Raw genomic sequence first — 15947 nt, forward strand, 5'->3', positions numbered from 1 at the left:
TCTTTTTTGCTGAAAAATACTATACCATGTTGTGTTTGCTCATGAGTTGTTAAACATTTAAGTTGTTTCCACTTTTAACTGTTATGAATGATGCTCCTATGCCCATTTGCATACAGTTGTTTATGTAATATATATATTGAGACAGAGTCCTACTGTATAGCTCTGGCTATCCTGGAACTCATTCACACACACACACACACACACACACACACACACACACACACACACACGTATGTATCAGGCTGGCCTTCCTTTAACTCATAGAGACCTGCCTGCCTCTGCATTCCAAGTCCTAGGATTAAAGGCATGCACCACTAAGTCTGACGGGTTCAAACATGTTTAATTTCCTTACATGTGTATGTACAAGTAGAATTGTGGGGTCCCCTCCTAGTTCCGTGGCTAGCTTTTTCTGTAAGATGGTATTTTATCACAGCAATAGAAAAATAGCTAAAACAGATTTTTTTCTACTTCTTCACCAGAATTGTTATTGCCTATGTTTTATTATAACCATCTTAGTGAGTTTGGAATGGTAACTTACTGTAGTTTGACTAGTAGTTTCTTGATGACTAATGGTATTGACCATATATTTATTGACTATTTGTATTTCTTTCCTGGAAAAATGTCTATTGGTTTTCCCACTCCTTAAAAACTGGGTTGTCTTTTAATTGAGTTGTAAGAGTTCTTTATATATTCTAGATAAATTTTTATTTGTAAATATTTTCTCCAAAACTTTTCTTTTTTCCCCAGTGGTATCATTTGAAAAGAAAAAAAATTTAATGAAGTCTAATTTATCATGTTTTTCTTTTATAGGTAGTATTTTTGTAATGCTAAAAATTCTTTGCCCAATCCAAGTTTACAGATATCCACTCCTATGTATTCTTGAAGTTTTAGGTTTTTATCTTTTGAATATAAGTCTATGATACACTTTAAATTAATGTTATATATGGTAAAAAGTAAGAGTCTAAGTGGCTTCTTACATAGTATCTTTCTGTTGAGTTGAGTTTCCTTACTTGTTAAATGCTCAGGGTTTCCTGTCCATTATTGGCCCATAGCTGAAACATGATCATATGCTTATTTCCCCTCTTGATGGAATGTGCTATATGTATCTGCTGTGTTTCAAATGCTCAGGAGAAAATTCTCCCATTATCTTTTTTATTATTTATTAAGCTGATAATTTATATTAGCCACCTCCATGCATTGGCAAAATGCCTATTACACAAATATAAAACCTCTACTTCATACATTATGATTTAGAGTTTGCATCCATGTTTCACTGTCTCATATGACTCCTCCCACAGTGATTCAATAGACAGTGCCACTATTATTTATCTTGGATTTACAATTGACATTTTTAAATTCAAAAAGTTAAGTTACTAATTTAGTTAAAATCATTTGTAGTTAACAAATAGGAGTCAGAAATAGAACCCAGGTCTTCTGACCATGTCTTAGTTTGGACTGTTATAACAAAACACTATAGACTGGGTGCCTTACAAACAATAGAAATTAGGCTGGCAAGTTGACTCAATGAGCAAAAGTTCTTGCCACATAAACATTATCACCTGAGTTCAATCCTGAGAATCTGTGATAGAGCCAATTCCCAAAAGTTGTCCTCTGCCCTGGTACAGCCTCTGGTAAGAGCCTGCTTCCTCACAGATGACAGAATTTTTTGTTGTAACTTCAGATAGAAAGATGGACAAGGGATGTCTGAGGGATATTTTTTTTTGGAGGCAGGGTTTCTCTGTGTATGCTTGGCTGTTCTGGATTCATTTTGTAGACCAGGCTGGCCTCAAACTCACAGAGAAGCACCTGCCGCTGCCTCCCAAGTGCTGGGATTAAAGGTGTGGGCCACCACACCCAGCTTCTCTGGGATGCTTTATAACTAACCTTATTTCTGAGGACTGCCATTTACTACCTAATCATATCCTGATGATATAAATTCTTTTTTTTTTTCAGAGACAGGGTTTCTCTGTGTAACCTTGACTGTCCTGGACTCCCTTTGTAGACCAGGCTGGCCTCAAACTCTGTCTGCTTCTTCCTCCCTGAGTACTGGGATTACAGGCGTGTCTCCATGCCAGTACCGCCAGGCACCACACCCGGCTGCCAATTCTTAATATTGGTAATTTGAAGGTTAATATTTTAACAGGTTACTTTGGAGTTTACCTAAATATTCATTCAATTCTCCCTTTATTGCTGGACTCATTCTATTAGAACACACATTTTTAGCAGTTTTTACTAGGAAATCTCAGGTCAAATGAGAACCTTAGGCTGATATTCAGAGCTAGTTGCAAGAAAAAGCCCAGTGGGAAGGGGGCCACATGCTTAAGTAGGTATTCCTATGTACTCTATAATAGGTTCATGTTCTAGCTTCTTCTTTAAGAATTCAGTTGTTAGCTGGGCTTGATGGTGCATACCTTTACTCCCAGCACTCAGGGAGACAGAGACAAGCAAGATCGCTGTGAGTTCGAGCCCAGCCTGAACTACAAAGCAAGTCCAGGACAGCCAAGACTACACAGAGAAACCCTGTCTCAAAGAAACAAACAAAAAGAATTAGATTGTTTAGGTTGTTTCTTAAATAAATTTATATTTTGAAATAATAATAGTTATATATACTTACATATATACTTACAAGAAATAACATAGCAATCTTGTACACTCCTTACTCAGCTTTCCCCAATGATAATACTTACAAAACAATATTGTAATAAAAAAAAACCGGACATGGTAGCAGACACTCATAATCCCAACACGCAGGACTCAGAGGCATGAAAGTTAGGAATTGAACGCCATACTATACTACATAGAGAGTTTGAGTCCAGTGTGGACTACATAAATATCTGACTTAAAACCTAAAAGATCAGATAAACAAATTGCCCTATACCTCCTGAGGAAATAGGAGCAGTCATCAAAAGTCCCCCCTCAAAGAAATCCCAGGGCCGGATGATTTCAACACAGAATTCTACCAAACCTTCAAAGAAGAGCTAATACCAATATACTTCAAACTATTCCACAAAATGGAAACAGAAGGAACATTACCAAACTCATTCTATGAAGCCACAGTCATCTTAATACCTAAACCACACAAAGACCCAACAAAGAGAATCTCTCTCATGAACACTGATGCAAAAATACTCAATAAAATACTTGCAAACCAAATTCAAGAACGCAGCAAAAATATCATCCACCATGATCAAGTAGGCTTCATTCCAGATACAGGAATGGTTAAACATATGAAAATTGATCAATGTAATCCACCATATAAACAAACTGAAAGGAAAAGAAGCACATGATCATCTCATTAGATGCTGTAAAAGCCTTTGAGAAAATCCAACACCCCTTCATGTTAAAAGTCTTGGAGAGATCAGGGATACAAGGCCCATACCTGACCACAGTAAAGGCAGTATACAGCAAGCCAATAGCCAACATCAAATTAAATGAAGAGAAACTTAAAGCAGCTCCATTAAAATCAGGAACTGGTGCCCACTGTCTCTTTATCTCTTCAATACAGTACTTGAAGGCCCAGCTAGAGCAATAAGATAACTAAAGGAGATCAAGGAGATGCAAATTGGAAAGGAAGTCAAAGTATCACTATTTGCAGATTATATGATTGTGTATATAAGTGACCCCCAGAATTATACCAGAGATCTATAGCTGATAGACATCTTCAGTAAAGATGCTAGATATAAAATTAGCCAAAAAAATCAGTAGCCATCCTTTATAACTCTAACCAAGAAAGTGAAAGACTTATATGAAAAAAAAAACTGTCAAGTCTCTGAGGAAAGAAATTAAAGGAGATGTTAGAAGATGGAAATATCGCCAATGCTCATGGATAGGTAGGATTAACAGTAAAAATGGCCATCTTACCAAAAGCAATCTTCATAATCAATGCAATGGGAAAATCAAAATTCCAACACAATTCTTTACAGACCTTGAAAGAACAATTCTCAACTTCACATGTAAAAAGTAAATATCCAGAATAGCTAAAACAATTTAGTACAATAAAAGGACTTCTGGGGGTATCACCATCCCTGACATCAAGTTGTACTACAGAGCAGTAGTACTAAAAGCCACATGCTACTGGTATAGAAATTGGTTGATCAATGGAATCAAATCGAACACCCAGAAATAAAACCACACACCTGATTTTTGACAAGAGTCAAAACCATACAATGGAAAAAAGAAAGCATCTTCAACAAATGGTGCTGATCTAATTGGATGTCTAACTGAATGCAAATAGCTCCATATCTATCACCTTGCATAAAACTCCAGTCCAAGTGGATCAAAGACCTCAACATAAAGCCAGATACTCTAAATCTATTAGAAGAGAAAGTGGGGAAGAGCCTTGAACTCATTGGCACAGGAGACAACTTCCTGAACAGAACACCAACAGCCCAGTATCTAAGAGCAACAATTAATAAATGGGACCTCATGAAACTGATAGCTTCTGTAAGGCAAAGGACACTGTCAACAGGACATAACAGCAGTCTACCAAATGGGAAAAGATCTTCACCAACCCTACATACAATAGACAGCTATTATCAAAAATATATAAAGAACTCAAGAAATTAAACACCAACAAACCAAATGACCCAATAAAAAAGGAATGGCATACTGATACATGCTATAGCATGTATGAAACTTAAAGTCATTATGTGGGCCAAGGAATGTACTAGTTCAATTAATAGAGTGCTTACCTAGCAAGCGTGAAGCCATGGATTCAATCCTTAATACTGTATACTTCTAACTATAATAAAGTACTAACTATAGTAAAGTGCTAACATAATGAATTACAGGAATGAGTTTTATTTAGCCTCCAGTATATGTTTTCAAAGTTAAACCTAAAGCAAGTAACTAAATCAGGTATACTTAATAGATAAATGATCCTCAAACTCTTCAGAGGTCTGTTGACTATGGCATTTCATATGGTTAAGAACAGAAGCTTTTTGTGATAGAGGACATGCCAGCTCCTGGCAGCACTGCTAATCTCTTCCAGCCTCTAGGACCACACTAGTCTGCTGTCTTTCACTGTGGGTTTTCCTAGTCTAGCCATTTCCTAAAATCTCTGTAGATGTAGATCTTACTCATATCTCCCTTACAGCATCACGTTTGTTTGATCACCTTTCCATACACGTAGTTAAGATAACCACATTCTTATAGTGTTCCAGGCTGTGAATACACAAAAGTGAATGACATTTTACCTTTAAAAAAAACTTTATCCCTGCTGAGTAAAGGAGAAAGACAGTGATGTGTTAGAATGCTTTCCGGTATGTGAGCAAAATTTCAGGGAACAAAAGTTTATGGAAGTAATTGTGAACTATCAAGGTGAACATTTGATTGAGACATTTGTTCATTAATTCAGTTAGCAAACTTGTGCCTCTATTGTGTGTCAGGCATAGTATTGGACTCCAAGGATACAGAAATGAAACAAAGAATTCAGCAGGCCGAAAGAAATAAATATGTGACACTTCAAATTTATGTGGTCTAATTTAGAGAAATTGTAAAGCTTGCTGTAAGAATGAAGAGAAAGAAATGACTAAATTTGAAAAGTAGATGTTTATGAAGTTAATATTTCAGGCAAACTAGACTGCCTCTGACCAAGCTCTGCTCTTGTTCCTTTCTGTCACCCTTCTCAGGGAACCTAATGTCCATGCCACTACAACAAACCCTTAATCATACCTTGGGAAGTCATTTTTCCTGTGATACTAGAGGTGGAATCCAGAGCCTCACACACTAGACAAGCATTCTGTCACTGAGTTGTACTTTGAGATCCAGGAAGGCATCCTTATATGCAGATGCCTTGTTTTCACAAAGCTGCCATGTGTCCTTGAGAGCGTTTTGTCATCTCTTTTGGTACCCTCATTATCAGTATGATATACATAGAAGTTTTTTGTAGATCCAATTGAAGGGCAGCTGGGCATGGTGGTCTGTAGTTCCAGCACTTGGGAAACTGAGATGGGATAATCACTGGAACCCAGGAGTTCAAGAACAGACTAGGCAACATAGCAAGATCCCTATCTGAAACACAACAGTAATGCATAAAAGCCAAGACAACTTCCTTGAGCTTCTTCCATAGTCTTCTCTCATATTTTCGCCCTCCAGGGCCTGACATATATTGGGTAAATGAAGGGCTTCAACACGAGTGCTTTCTTTGTTCCTCATCTCCTATAATAGGACAGGGAAAGCCGTTCTTTTTATGAATCCTTTTCACTATTTCAAAATACTATGAAGCAGCTAACATAATTTTGTGATGAGTGGCATTTGAAACCACTGATAAGGCTGTGGGACCATCTCAGAAATGTGACCTTTGTTCATAACTTAGTTGATTATCTCAACACTAAAGATTAATATTATTTCTGTTGCAAGATAGAAATTCAGGCCAGGTGCAATGGCACACACCTATAATCCCAGCACTCAGGGAGGCAGAGGCAAGCAGATCTCTTAAGGCCAGCCCAGTCTGCAAAGGGAGCCTAGGACAGCCAAGGCTACACAGAGAAACTCTGTCTCGAAAAACCAAAAACTAACACCACCACCACCCCAAAATAGAAATTCATTCTGGTTAAGGAAATTAAGAGACTCAATAAAAACAGTTTCTTGACCATCTCAAAAAAGGAAATGTAGAAATTGGGGTGGTAATTGGTTGAGTATGGGAGCAACAAAAGATCCAAGTAGGATACAGATTTTTCTCTTGCTTCAGAGAGACCACAAATTGCTATCTGATTATATGTTCTTTTAGTAGAAGAGAGATTCATTGCCTTTGCCCCCATTTTTGTGTCACTTGATGAGACTTCACTGTGGGACTTTCTACAGCTGCTGTATCTTCAAGTACTCACCTGTTCTCCAGAAGCAGCTTTCCTCACTGCTAGCCAAGCACCTCTTCTTTAATGACAGTGGGACATGATACAGTGTTACAATCAGTAGTGACAATGACAACTGTAAAACACCCACTCTTCTTGGATTTCAGGAGGGCTATCCAGAGGAGGAGGTTCTATGGCTAATGACCAAGTCTTGGAATATTGGAATATTGATGTATAGCAGGAACGAATATGTATCTGCAGAGAAATGGGCTGGGATGGCATTGGATTTCCTTGGCCGCCTTGGCTCCCTCAAAATAAACTACGAAGCTAAGGTATGAGGGAGACTCTTGCAGTGGGTGACATGACTTAGAGAGCGTGGAAGTCATGACAGGCTCCCATAAGGACATATTCTATCTTGCTTGACTAGATAAAGATCTTTCTCTTTGAAAGTCTCAGTGCTTCCGTATCACTTCATGAGGTAGGAGACTGTGTAGTAATTTCTTAGAGTGAAAACCAAGGAGGGTAGAGAACAGGAAACACAGGAGCAGTGAATGGAATCTAATTACGAGGACTGCCAGGAGTATGTTCTGAAGAAATATATCCAGTCAGTGCCAATGTGTGTGGATAAGGGCTGATCTCTGTGCAAACAATGGCTGGTCAAACAGGCACCTCTCCAGGGACTATTACTCTCGGTTTCAAGCATCTAGACCATTAGTTAACTAGGCTAGGTTTGGTAAGGAAACCAAAAGGCCTTGTTACCAAATAAGAACAAAGAATCTTTTCTGTTTTGATTACCTCCTCCCTTACTAGAGCTGCCTGTTCCTAATTAAACAGGCCTAGTGCCCTAGGATTCCTATTCCTCCAGAGAGGACTATTTGTACCCAAATAGCAACTCAGATCTCAGAAGGCAAGGGCCCAACTTCTCTGCCATCATTGTGGATCTGGGAAGCTTTCCCACACTGATTTTCTTCTCAAAATCTGTTTGCTCTTCTATTTTCCAGGTGAATCTTCTATATGCCACCCTCATGGAAGCATTAGATAAACGGTGGGACTTAAGGTCTGCAGAGATGGCTGAACAGTTAAGAGCACTGACTGCTCCTCCAGAGGACCAGGGTTCAATTCCCAGCACCCACATGGCAGCTCACAGCCCTCTGTAACTCCAGTTCCAGAGGATCTGACACTGTCGTCTGGTCTCTAAGGTTACCAGGCATGTACTTTCTTCTGGTCTCCAAGGAAACCAGGCATGCACATAAAATAAAAATAATCTTTTGTTGTTGTTAAGAGTGAGTTCACTTTTCAGTCAAGAGTTATAATGGTTGGAAGAAGTTGTGTAAAGCAGGCTGGCTCACAGCAACCCAGAGGTGTATATTCATGAATATTGAATATTTCAGGTTTTGCCATATGTTTCCTTGACCTTTTGCTGTCTTAAGCCCTATTTTTATGTTCAATGAAGTTTTCTCAAATAAAAGCATTTTGACTCTCACCTCAGCGATCAACTAATTTCTAGGAAGAAAATGAATGTTCCTGCCTGCTGAAGATTCTATTGAAACAGTCCATGCTAGAACAAGATGCCCTGTGTAAATAAAATGGAATGTCCATCCCTGCCCAACATACATACTTTATTCCCAAAGTGCTCAAACCTCCAACTGAAAGATAACACAAAACAGTAAACATCACTGGACGGGCCTAGTGGTCACTGGCTCTTGAATTTACCAGATTCATGAAATCTTTCTTCAAAATCCTTGAGAATGTGTTACCTAGTCTATTAAAACATATCCTGTGCTACATAGTCAGACCCTGTGAGAGAGTGTGGGGATGACAATGAATCATATCCTATGACTGTTCAAACGCACCCTTCTTTTTGGTTTGCCTAATTGGTAAAAAGCTTTTCTTTCTACCGAATAAAAATCTGTTTCCCAGTAATAAGTCTGCTATTTCCATTCCAGGTGCCCTTTAGAGAATCAAAGACAGAAACTGGCCTCACTCATCACTGCCCTGTCATTCAGCTTTTTCTTCTTTGGCTTCAACATCCTCTGGCCTCTCAGCCATTCCTCCTGTGTTCTGGTCTCCTTACCTTACATTCCAAGAGACAAATCTCACATTCCAGAGAGGCCTGGCCTGCACAGTTCAAAATGCTCGTTCTGCCTGCACTGACATTAGTGTGGTTAAGTACCACGTTGCTACCCCTCTCGTGGTTAATTTATATTCTGTTCATAACATTTTCAACCACTGGTTTTCAAATCCCTGCATATGTAATAAAAGTCACAGTGCACCTGCTGTACATCCTTCACCTGCCTCCCTATGGATGCAGATTGGCCACGTTGCCTTGTTGCTGCTTCCTTTCTTCCTCAATCCCTTGAGATTGTTTCCCAGATTCTGGGGACAGGCAGTCTTCTGCATCAGATTCATAGCGACTCTTTGACTTCTTGTTATCCATGCACTGAAACAGGTATGTGTCAAGCTTTGAGCATTATAGTGAGAACATTGCAGGTGCAATAAACGCTTCACTTTGAGAGGAAAGATTGGAGGAACACTCTGCAATTCTGGAATCCTGCTGGGCAGGTGACACGAGGACATGCCACCATGAGCCTGAGAGGAGTTCCTTTATTACTCTCTAATTATGCTATTTAGAATGTGCTTCAGTAAGCTTTGGGGACTCAGTTTGCTCCTAGTTCCAAAATCTGAGAGATATTTTGTTATATGGGTTCTCAATAATATTTAATATCATACATATTCTCAATAATAGTATTTAATGTGAATTTTGTAAGATGCGATGTATTTGAAACTAGGTGGATTTCAGTTTCTTATGTATAGTTCAGGGCTTGATATCTGAGTTTAGTCTTAACTATAAATGTTTCTTTTTAAAATGTTTGTTTATCATGTATATAGTGCTCTGTGTGCCTTTATGCCTGTACAACAGAAGAGGTCACCAGATCTCATCATAGATGGTTGTGAGCCACCATGTGGTTGCTGGGAATTGAACTCAGGACCTTTGGAAGAGCAGGCAGTGCTCTTAACCTCTGAGCCATTTATCCAGCCCTATAATACTTCTTATTCATGATGTCTTTGCCAGTATAAGTTTCTCAGATTCTTAATAGGCATCTGAAGTCTTCATTTCAAATTCTTTGCATGCTGATTTTTTTAAGAAAACACCTTAAAATTTCTACACTATAAACAATGTGGACTACATGCAGAAATATAGGGGTACCATTTAGTCTATCTTCCATTGTGACAAAGACTTAAGAAAATCAACATAGATTGCGAACAATTAATTTTGGCTCACATTTCCAGAGGTTTCAGTGTGTGGTTGCTTGGCTCGGTTGTCTGGACATGTGGCTAGAATATCACTTTAAGGAATACATAGTAGGGCATACGAAGAGCCAGAAACAAAACATAACTGACCACTACAGGAGTGCATATTGCAAAAACTCCCCTACACACATAACCATAGCACAAACATCAGAATCATAAAACTAACAGTGATCCAATTCTACCATCTATTCCACAGGTCCACTCATGTTCGCCTGGTTGTCCTAATAGTCCTTCATAAATTTAAAACCACAAGCGGCACTTAGTTGTATTTTTCATCTCCCGCAAATGACCCTAACATTTTTTCAGAGAACAGACTAATGGCTTTGTAGCGTGGACCTCAGTTTCGGTGGGTCAGCTGTTTCCTGCTGATTACATTCTGTTTACCCACTTTGGACAGGCTGAGCTTTGAAAGCAATGTGTTCCTGGTGCGGCCCACCAGCAAGCACTCAGTGTCAATTTGTCCTATTACTGACTAAAGTTAAGATGGTTCTGTCAGGTTTCTCCAGTGTGAGGTTAATTGATAAACATTTTGTACTTAGTAATTAGTAAGTAATTATGAAGTCCTTGGTGGAAGATAATTTGGGACTAAGTAAATATCCTGTTTCTCATTAACGTTCACAAGCAAGTTTCTTACCTGGGTCCATTTTTACTGTGATGGCTTGCTAATTGTTGGTTTCTCTGTCTCCGCTGTTGCCTTTACTAGTTGGCCTTGATAACGCACTTTCTGCTCCTCTACTTTTTACTCCACCCAGGGCCTTATCCATGCAGATGCTCTGCCACAGACCTCACCTCCACTTAGTTACCATTTATACTGTCAAACTACACTTTAGTATACATTAATATAGTCTTGCTTGTTCAGTGGATAATAATTCACCACTATTATTTGTTCTCTGCTCCTTTGATATGTCCCCAGTTTTTGTCAGCACTTCTTTACCTGTGGACAATGAGAAGCTCCAGGCTCCCCTCAGGCATTTACTGCCCCAATCTTGGAATCCATGATTTTTTCAGAGATCTGGTTCCTTTGGATAGAGAATGGTGATAGGCCCCACGATCTAGTTCCTAGCTACATCCATTCGTAACTGGGATGACTCTGTTTCTAGATCTTCAGCGTGATCAGAGCTAGGAAATAAGCCTGTGGGTATGTATATAAACATACCTATACATGATTCCAACACACACACACACACACACACACACACACACGTATAAAACCATGAGATTATATTGATGCCTCCATTTTCAATCCAGTACTCAGATTTATTCTAGCCTTCCCTCCTTGACATAATTGTGACTCTTTCAACATCGACCTTTTTCTCCTTTTCTCTGTATGGCCCCAGTCTCCCAGCCATTCGACTCTTCTAAGCCATTGCCCCTCTAACTATGTCCCAGTTATCTGCAAGCTCTCATTCCAAATCCTCCTGCCTCCACCTTCCAAGTGCTGATGTAACAAGTCTGCACTGCCACACCCAGTTTTTGGAGTGCTGGGGATTGAAGCCAGGGCTTCATGCATACTAGGAAGCATTCTAGCAGCTGAACTATATCCCTAGCCTCATCCTCCAGTATCTGTTAAGCTCCAAAAAGTCTGCAATGTTTTCCTTACAACTGTACATTCCTGTGACTAAGTCCCTGACACTTCACAAAAATATTGTGGAAAGAATGCATGAAATTTCTAAGCTTGTTTTCTCATAAATACTGACATTAATAAATTACCTGCTTGTATGTCCAGCTTTACAAAGAAATCTAACACATGTGTTCTCATTTAATGGTCAAAATAAATTTTGTCAGATAGGGATTCCATTCCTCTCTCCTCCCCTCCACTGCTCTTGTTATTCTGTGGAGCATGAAGCTTGGAAAATTTAAGAACTTAATCAAAGTATCTTAGTTACTTTCCTGTTGGTGTGATAAATAGCCTGACAAAAGCACCTTAAGGGAGAAAGGGCTTATTTTGGCTTACAGATTCAAATGGATACAGTCCATTGTGGCAAAGAAGACATAGTAACAGGCAGGGAAGGCATGATAGCAGGCGCAACAGGCTGCATAGTTGCATTGAATTCACTATTTTAGAAAGCAGAGAATGAAGAAGAGGCCAGGCCATAAAGCACTCACTTCCTTCAGGAAGGGTCTACCTTCCAAGGTTCCAGAACCTTTCCAAATACCATCACCAGGTAGGGACCAAGAGTTCAAATACATGAGTCTACAGAAGACATTGCACATTCAAACCACAACACAACATGACAACTGGTCAGTGACCCAGATGTGATTTAAAGTCAGGTCTAAACTGACTTAGTGGTATAATTGTTATCCTGGCTACTCTGGAGGCTGAGGTAAGAGTATGACAGGTTCAAGGCTAGCCTAGCAGGAATCTGAAGATAAAAAGCAAAAGGGGCTAAAAGATACCTCTATGGTATAGCCCTTGCCTAGCATGCACACGACCCCAAGGCCCCTCCCTTCACATTACCTTTATTTCCTCTGAACTCTTTCAAATATGACTTCTTAAATTTTAAGACAAAACACTTCAGTACTGACTAGCCTGAAACACTCACAAATTCTAAGATGTTGTATATGGTCACTCTTCAAGTTTCTGCTTGACAGATCAGCATGGGTCAATTCATCATGGTATGTAATTAACTTATGAATAACAAAGAATCCCTCTTGTTGACTTTATGGCTGTTCTTTCTGGTGGGTAATACTGTCAGGAAGAAAAGTAAAGACTCTTTAAGTGTTTTGCAATGAATCTTACAGTACTTTTTTTTTTATATATACAGGCTAGCCTCTATCTCATAATAAAGTTGAAAATGACCTTGAGTTTCCTTCCTCCATCATCTATGTGCTCAGATTGTGGTATGTGTCATCATGTCCAACACAGCAACTATGGTCCAAATCTCCCACTTCTGCTGATTTTAGTCATGTTAAAACTTTTGTGTTCTGCGTCCATCAGCAATACAGGATATCCATTTCTGCCTCTTTCCTGCGTGATGGTATGTAATGTAATTTACTCTGTAAGTCCTTGTCTGTTCTCCTTGTAACTGTCACAACTCTGTAGAGGATACTGCCTTCACTTTTGTGGACAATGTCACCTCCCATTCTAAGGGTAACTGCTTAATATTTCTTCTAATGCCAGATTCCTTCTATAAGTTGCATCCCTGTAAAACTTAATGGTACCTAATCTGTTATGCTTTAGTTAACATGTAAACTTTATTTTATACTGTTAGGTATAACCATATGAAGCTGCCATTTTGTGTGTCAAAAATAGTTGGCTATTGGCGATTTTATATAATGAAACCAAATGTGTGTGCTATGTATTAGAATAGAAACATCTGAAGTTGTAAGTTCTATTTGTGTGATGTTTTCTAGATTCCTTCTTTGGCTTCATGAGTAGCTCCCTGGTAGCTGGTTTTGCTGTCATATCTAAGATTATCTACAGGCAATTGAGTTTAATATCAGAGTACTTTTTTCTTTCCCTCTCTGCTTTCAATTTAAAGTTTTCTTTATCATATAATCAAAGCCCTTGGAAACATATTTTCCCCAGTTATCACAGAAATTTCTGTCCTTAGCTATGAGCCCAGTAATCCAGTATTTTACACCACTTTATTCTAAAATTCCATCTCTAAATACAGCCATCTCCAGCTAAGAATGTAACTCAGTGGTGTAGCATTTGACTAGTGTGCAAGGCCCTGGGTTAAATCCCTAGTATTCTTATTCCGGTTTCCTTTTGTAAAAAAAATAAAATAAAATAAGCCAAGTATAGTGACACATGCTTATAATCTCAACAATTAAGAGGCCAAAGAGTTTTCTAGTAACTTTCTAGTTACTGGTAACTTCTAGAGGGAAAACTCCTTGGCCTCTTAACTGTTGAGATTATAAGCATGTGTCACTGTACTTGGCTTATTATAATATTTGATTTATACTGTTCTGTTGCACCTTCTTATTTGAAAAAAAAGAATGACTAGTTCTTTAAGAATTCCGCACAATATATTTTGATCATATTTACTCCTCTCCAATAATTCTTCCTAGATCCAATCCTTTCCCATTTACTCATCTTTGTGTCCCTTCAGTTGAAGTCATCAAGATCAACTGAACTGTTCACCAAAAAAAAAACATAATATAAAATCTACAATTATCCCTAAAGTCTATGCCTTATACTCAGCCAAATTATTAAAAAATCTAAGAAAAAAAAGAGGCCAAGGAAAGAAGATCTTTAGTTAGGGCCAGCCTGGACTACAAAGTGAGATCTTGTCTCTAAACAGCAACAAAACCAACTGGTTTTCACAATTCCTCAGACCGCACATGTGCATGTGTTCACACACACACACACACACGCGCACACACACACACACACACACACACACACACACACACACACACACACACCTTCATAGTCCTTGGAGAGTCTCACCTCTTGTGAGGCCACTGATCTCTACAGGAAGGTCACTTGTTAAAATAAGATATGGAAGAAGGTGAAAGTGAGTCAAACAAACTCCCTGGAGAATGATGATGGGAATGTAGCAGCCACATACCCACAGCCTGGTCCCTATTATTAACCAAGAAGCCACCAATGATTACTCGTTCATACATTCATTTATACATTCATTCATCTGTCCTTCTAGACAATAAATGATTGTGGTTTAGACCAAGATCTTTCACTTAGTGAGTTTTATCTGCTGATAGCAGAAAGGGTGGCCTTAATTTTTATTAGATTAGAGCCAGTACAATAATAGATACAGACTTCTGTGGGAGTGTCTACTCAGGGAAGAGCAAGGATTCCAAAGTAGAAGACCAGGACATGCTTTGTGGAGAATATTGAAGTAGGCCTTAAAGATAAGATTTGAACCTGCCATGGTGGGGCATGCCTACAGTCCCAGCACTCTGGAGCTAGGCAGGGGATCCCCAAGCTATTCTGAGCAATAGAGCAAAACCAAAAGAAAACCAAAAAGGGAAGAAAAAACCCAAAAGCTAAAGAAAACAAAAAAGAAACTATATATAAGATTTGAACACAAGAAACGCAGCAGAATGAAGGAGGCATGAAGTCCTTCTGTCCGAGGCACTGTGAGGGGCTCTGTGGACTTGCTGCATGGAGGATTCAAAGGGCAGTACTGTGTGGGTGGAAGCTAAAAAGGTACGGTGAAGAATTCCCACTATCTTTCTAGGGACTTTGGACTGTATCATACAATCCATTGGAGGATTGTTTTTATGAAACACAAGAATAATTTTATTGGAGGTTAAAAGAAGAGCACACCAGCAGGCAAGCTGTAAATCTTATCTTCCCAGAGGAGACAGTAAGAGGGAAGGAAAACAGCTTTACCATTTGGGTTATGAGCATAGAGGTCCACCATATGGCAGGACGCAGCTACATGGCCTAGAGGTGGGGCGGTGGTGGCTAATCTTGGTTGCCAACTTGACTGCTTCTGGAACCAACCAAAACACAAGCTGCTGCGACTCCTGTGAGGGATGTTCTTGATCAGATTATTTGAAGCAGGAAAATACTCTAAATGTGGGTGGCACCTTCTGGAGGCAGCCCAGATAAAAGGACATGAAAGAGGGAAATGGCTTTGGGCCTGCTTACCTCACTTTCACTGTCAAGTTCATCAATTCTGTTGCTGCAGCATTCCTTCACTAATATTAGACACAGCCTCTTAGAGCTTCCAACATTGAAGACCAGTAGCTCTCCAGGAATCCTCTGGGACTCCAGTGCCAGATTGCGACTGCTGAAACCTTCAGCCTAATGGACAACTACCAGATTCTTGGCCTCTTCTCCAGTGTGAGACAGCCATCAGTTCTGTTCTTTTAGAGAAATCTGTCTGTACAGATTGTGGTACAAGAAATGGCTAGTTGCTGTGAAGAACC

The 15947-nt window shown here is 39.3% G+C and overlaps 1 protein-coding gene across 1 annotated transcript in view; it reads left to right on the forward strand.

Moving 5' to 3' along the window:
* TEX11 (testis expressed 11) overlaps positions 1 to 8147 on the forward strand; it is a 219150-nt gene extending 211003 nt beyond the window's left edge. Inside the window, exons 29-30 of the mRNA XM_084789325.1 lie at positions 6959 to 7123; positions 7793 to 8147. Coding sequence (XP_084645451.1) covers positions 6959 to 7123; positions 7793 to 7948 — 321 coding nt within the window. The 3' untranslated portion in view covers positions 7949 to 8147. The remainder of the gene's footprint in view (positions 1 to 6958; positions 7124 to 7792) is intronic.
* Positions 8148 to 15947: the final 7800 nt, after the last annotated feature.

This window comes from Acomys minous (assembly GCF_964271855.1).
Source record: "Acomys minous genome assembly, chromosome: 7".
NCBI classification, from domain to species: domain Eukaryota; kingdom Metazoa; phylum Chordata; class Mammalia; order Rodentia; family Muridae; genus Acomys; species Acomys minous.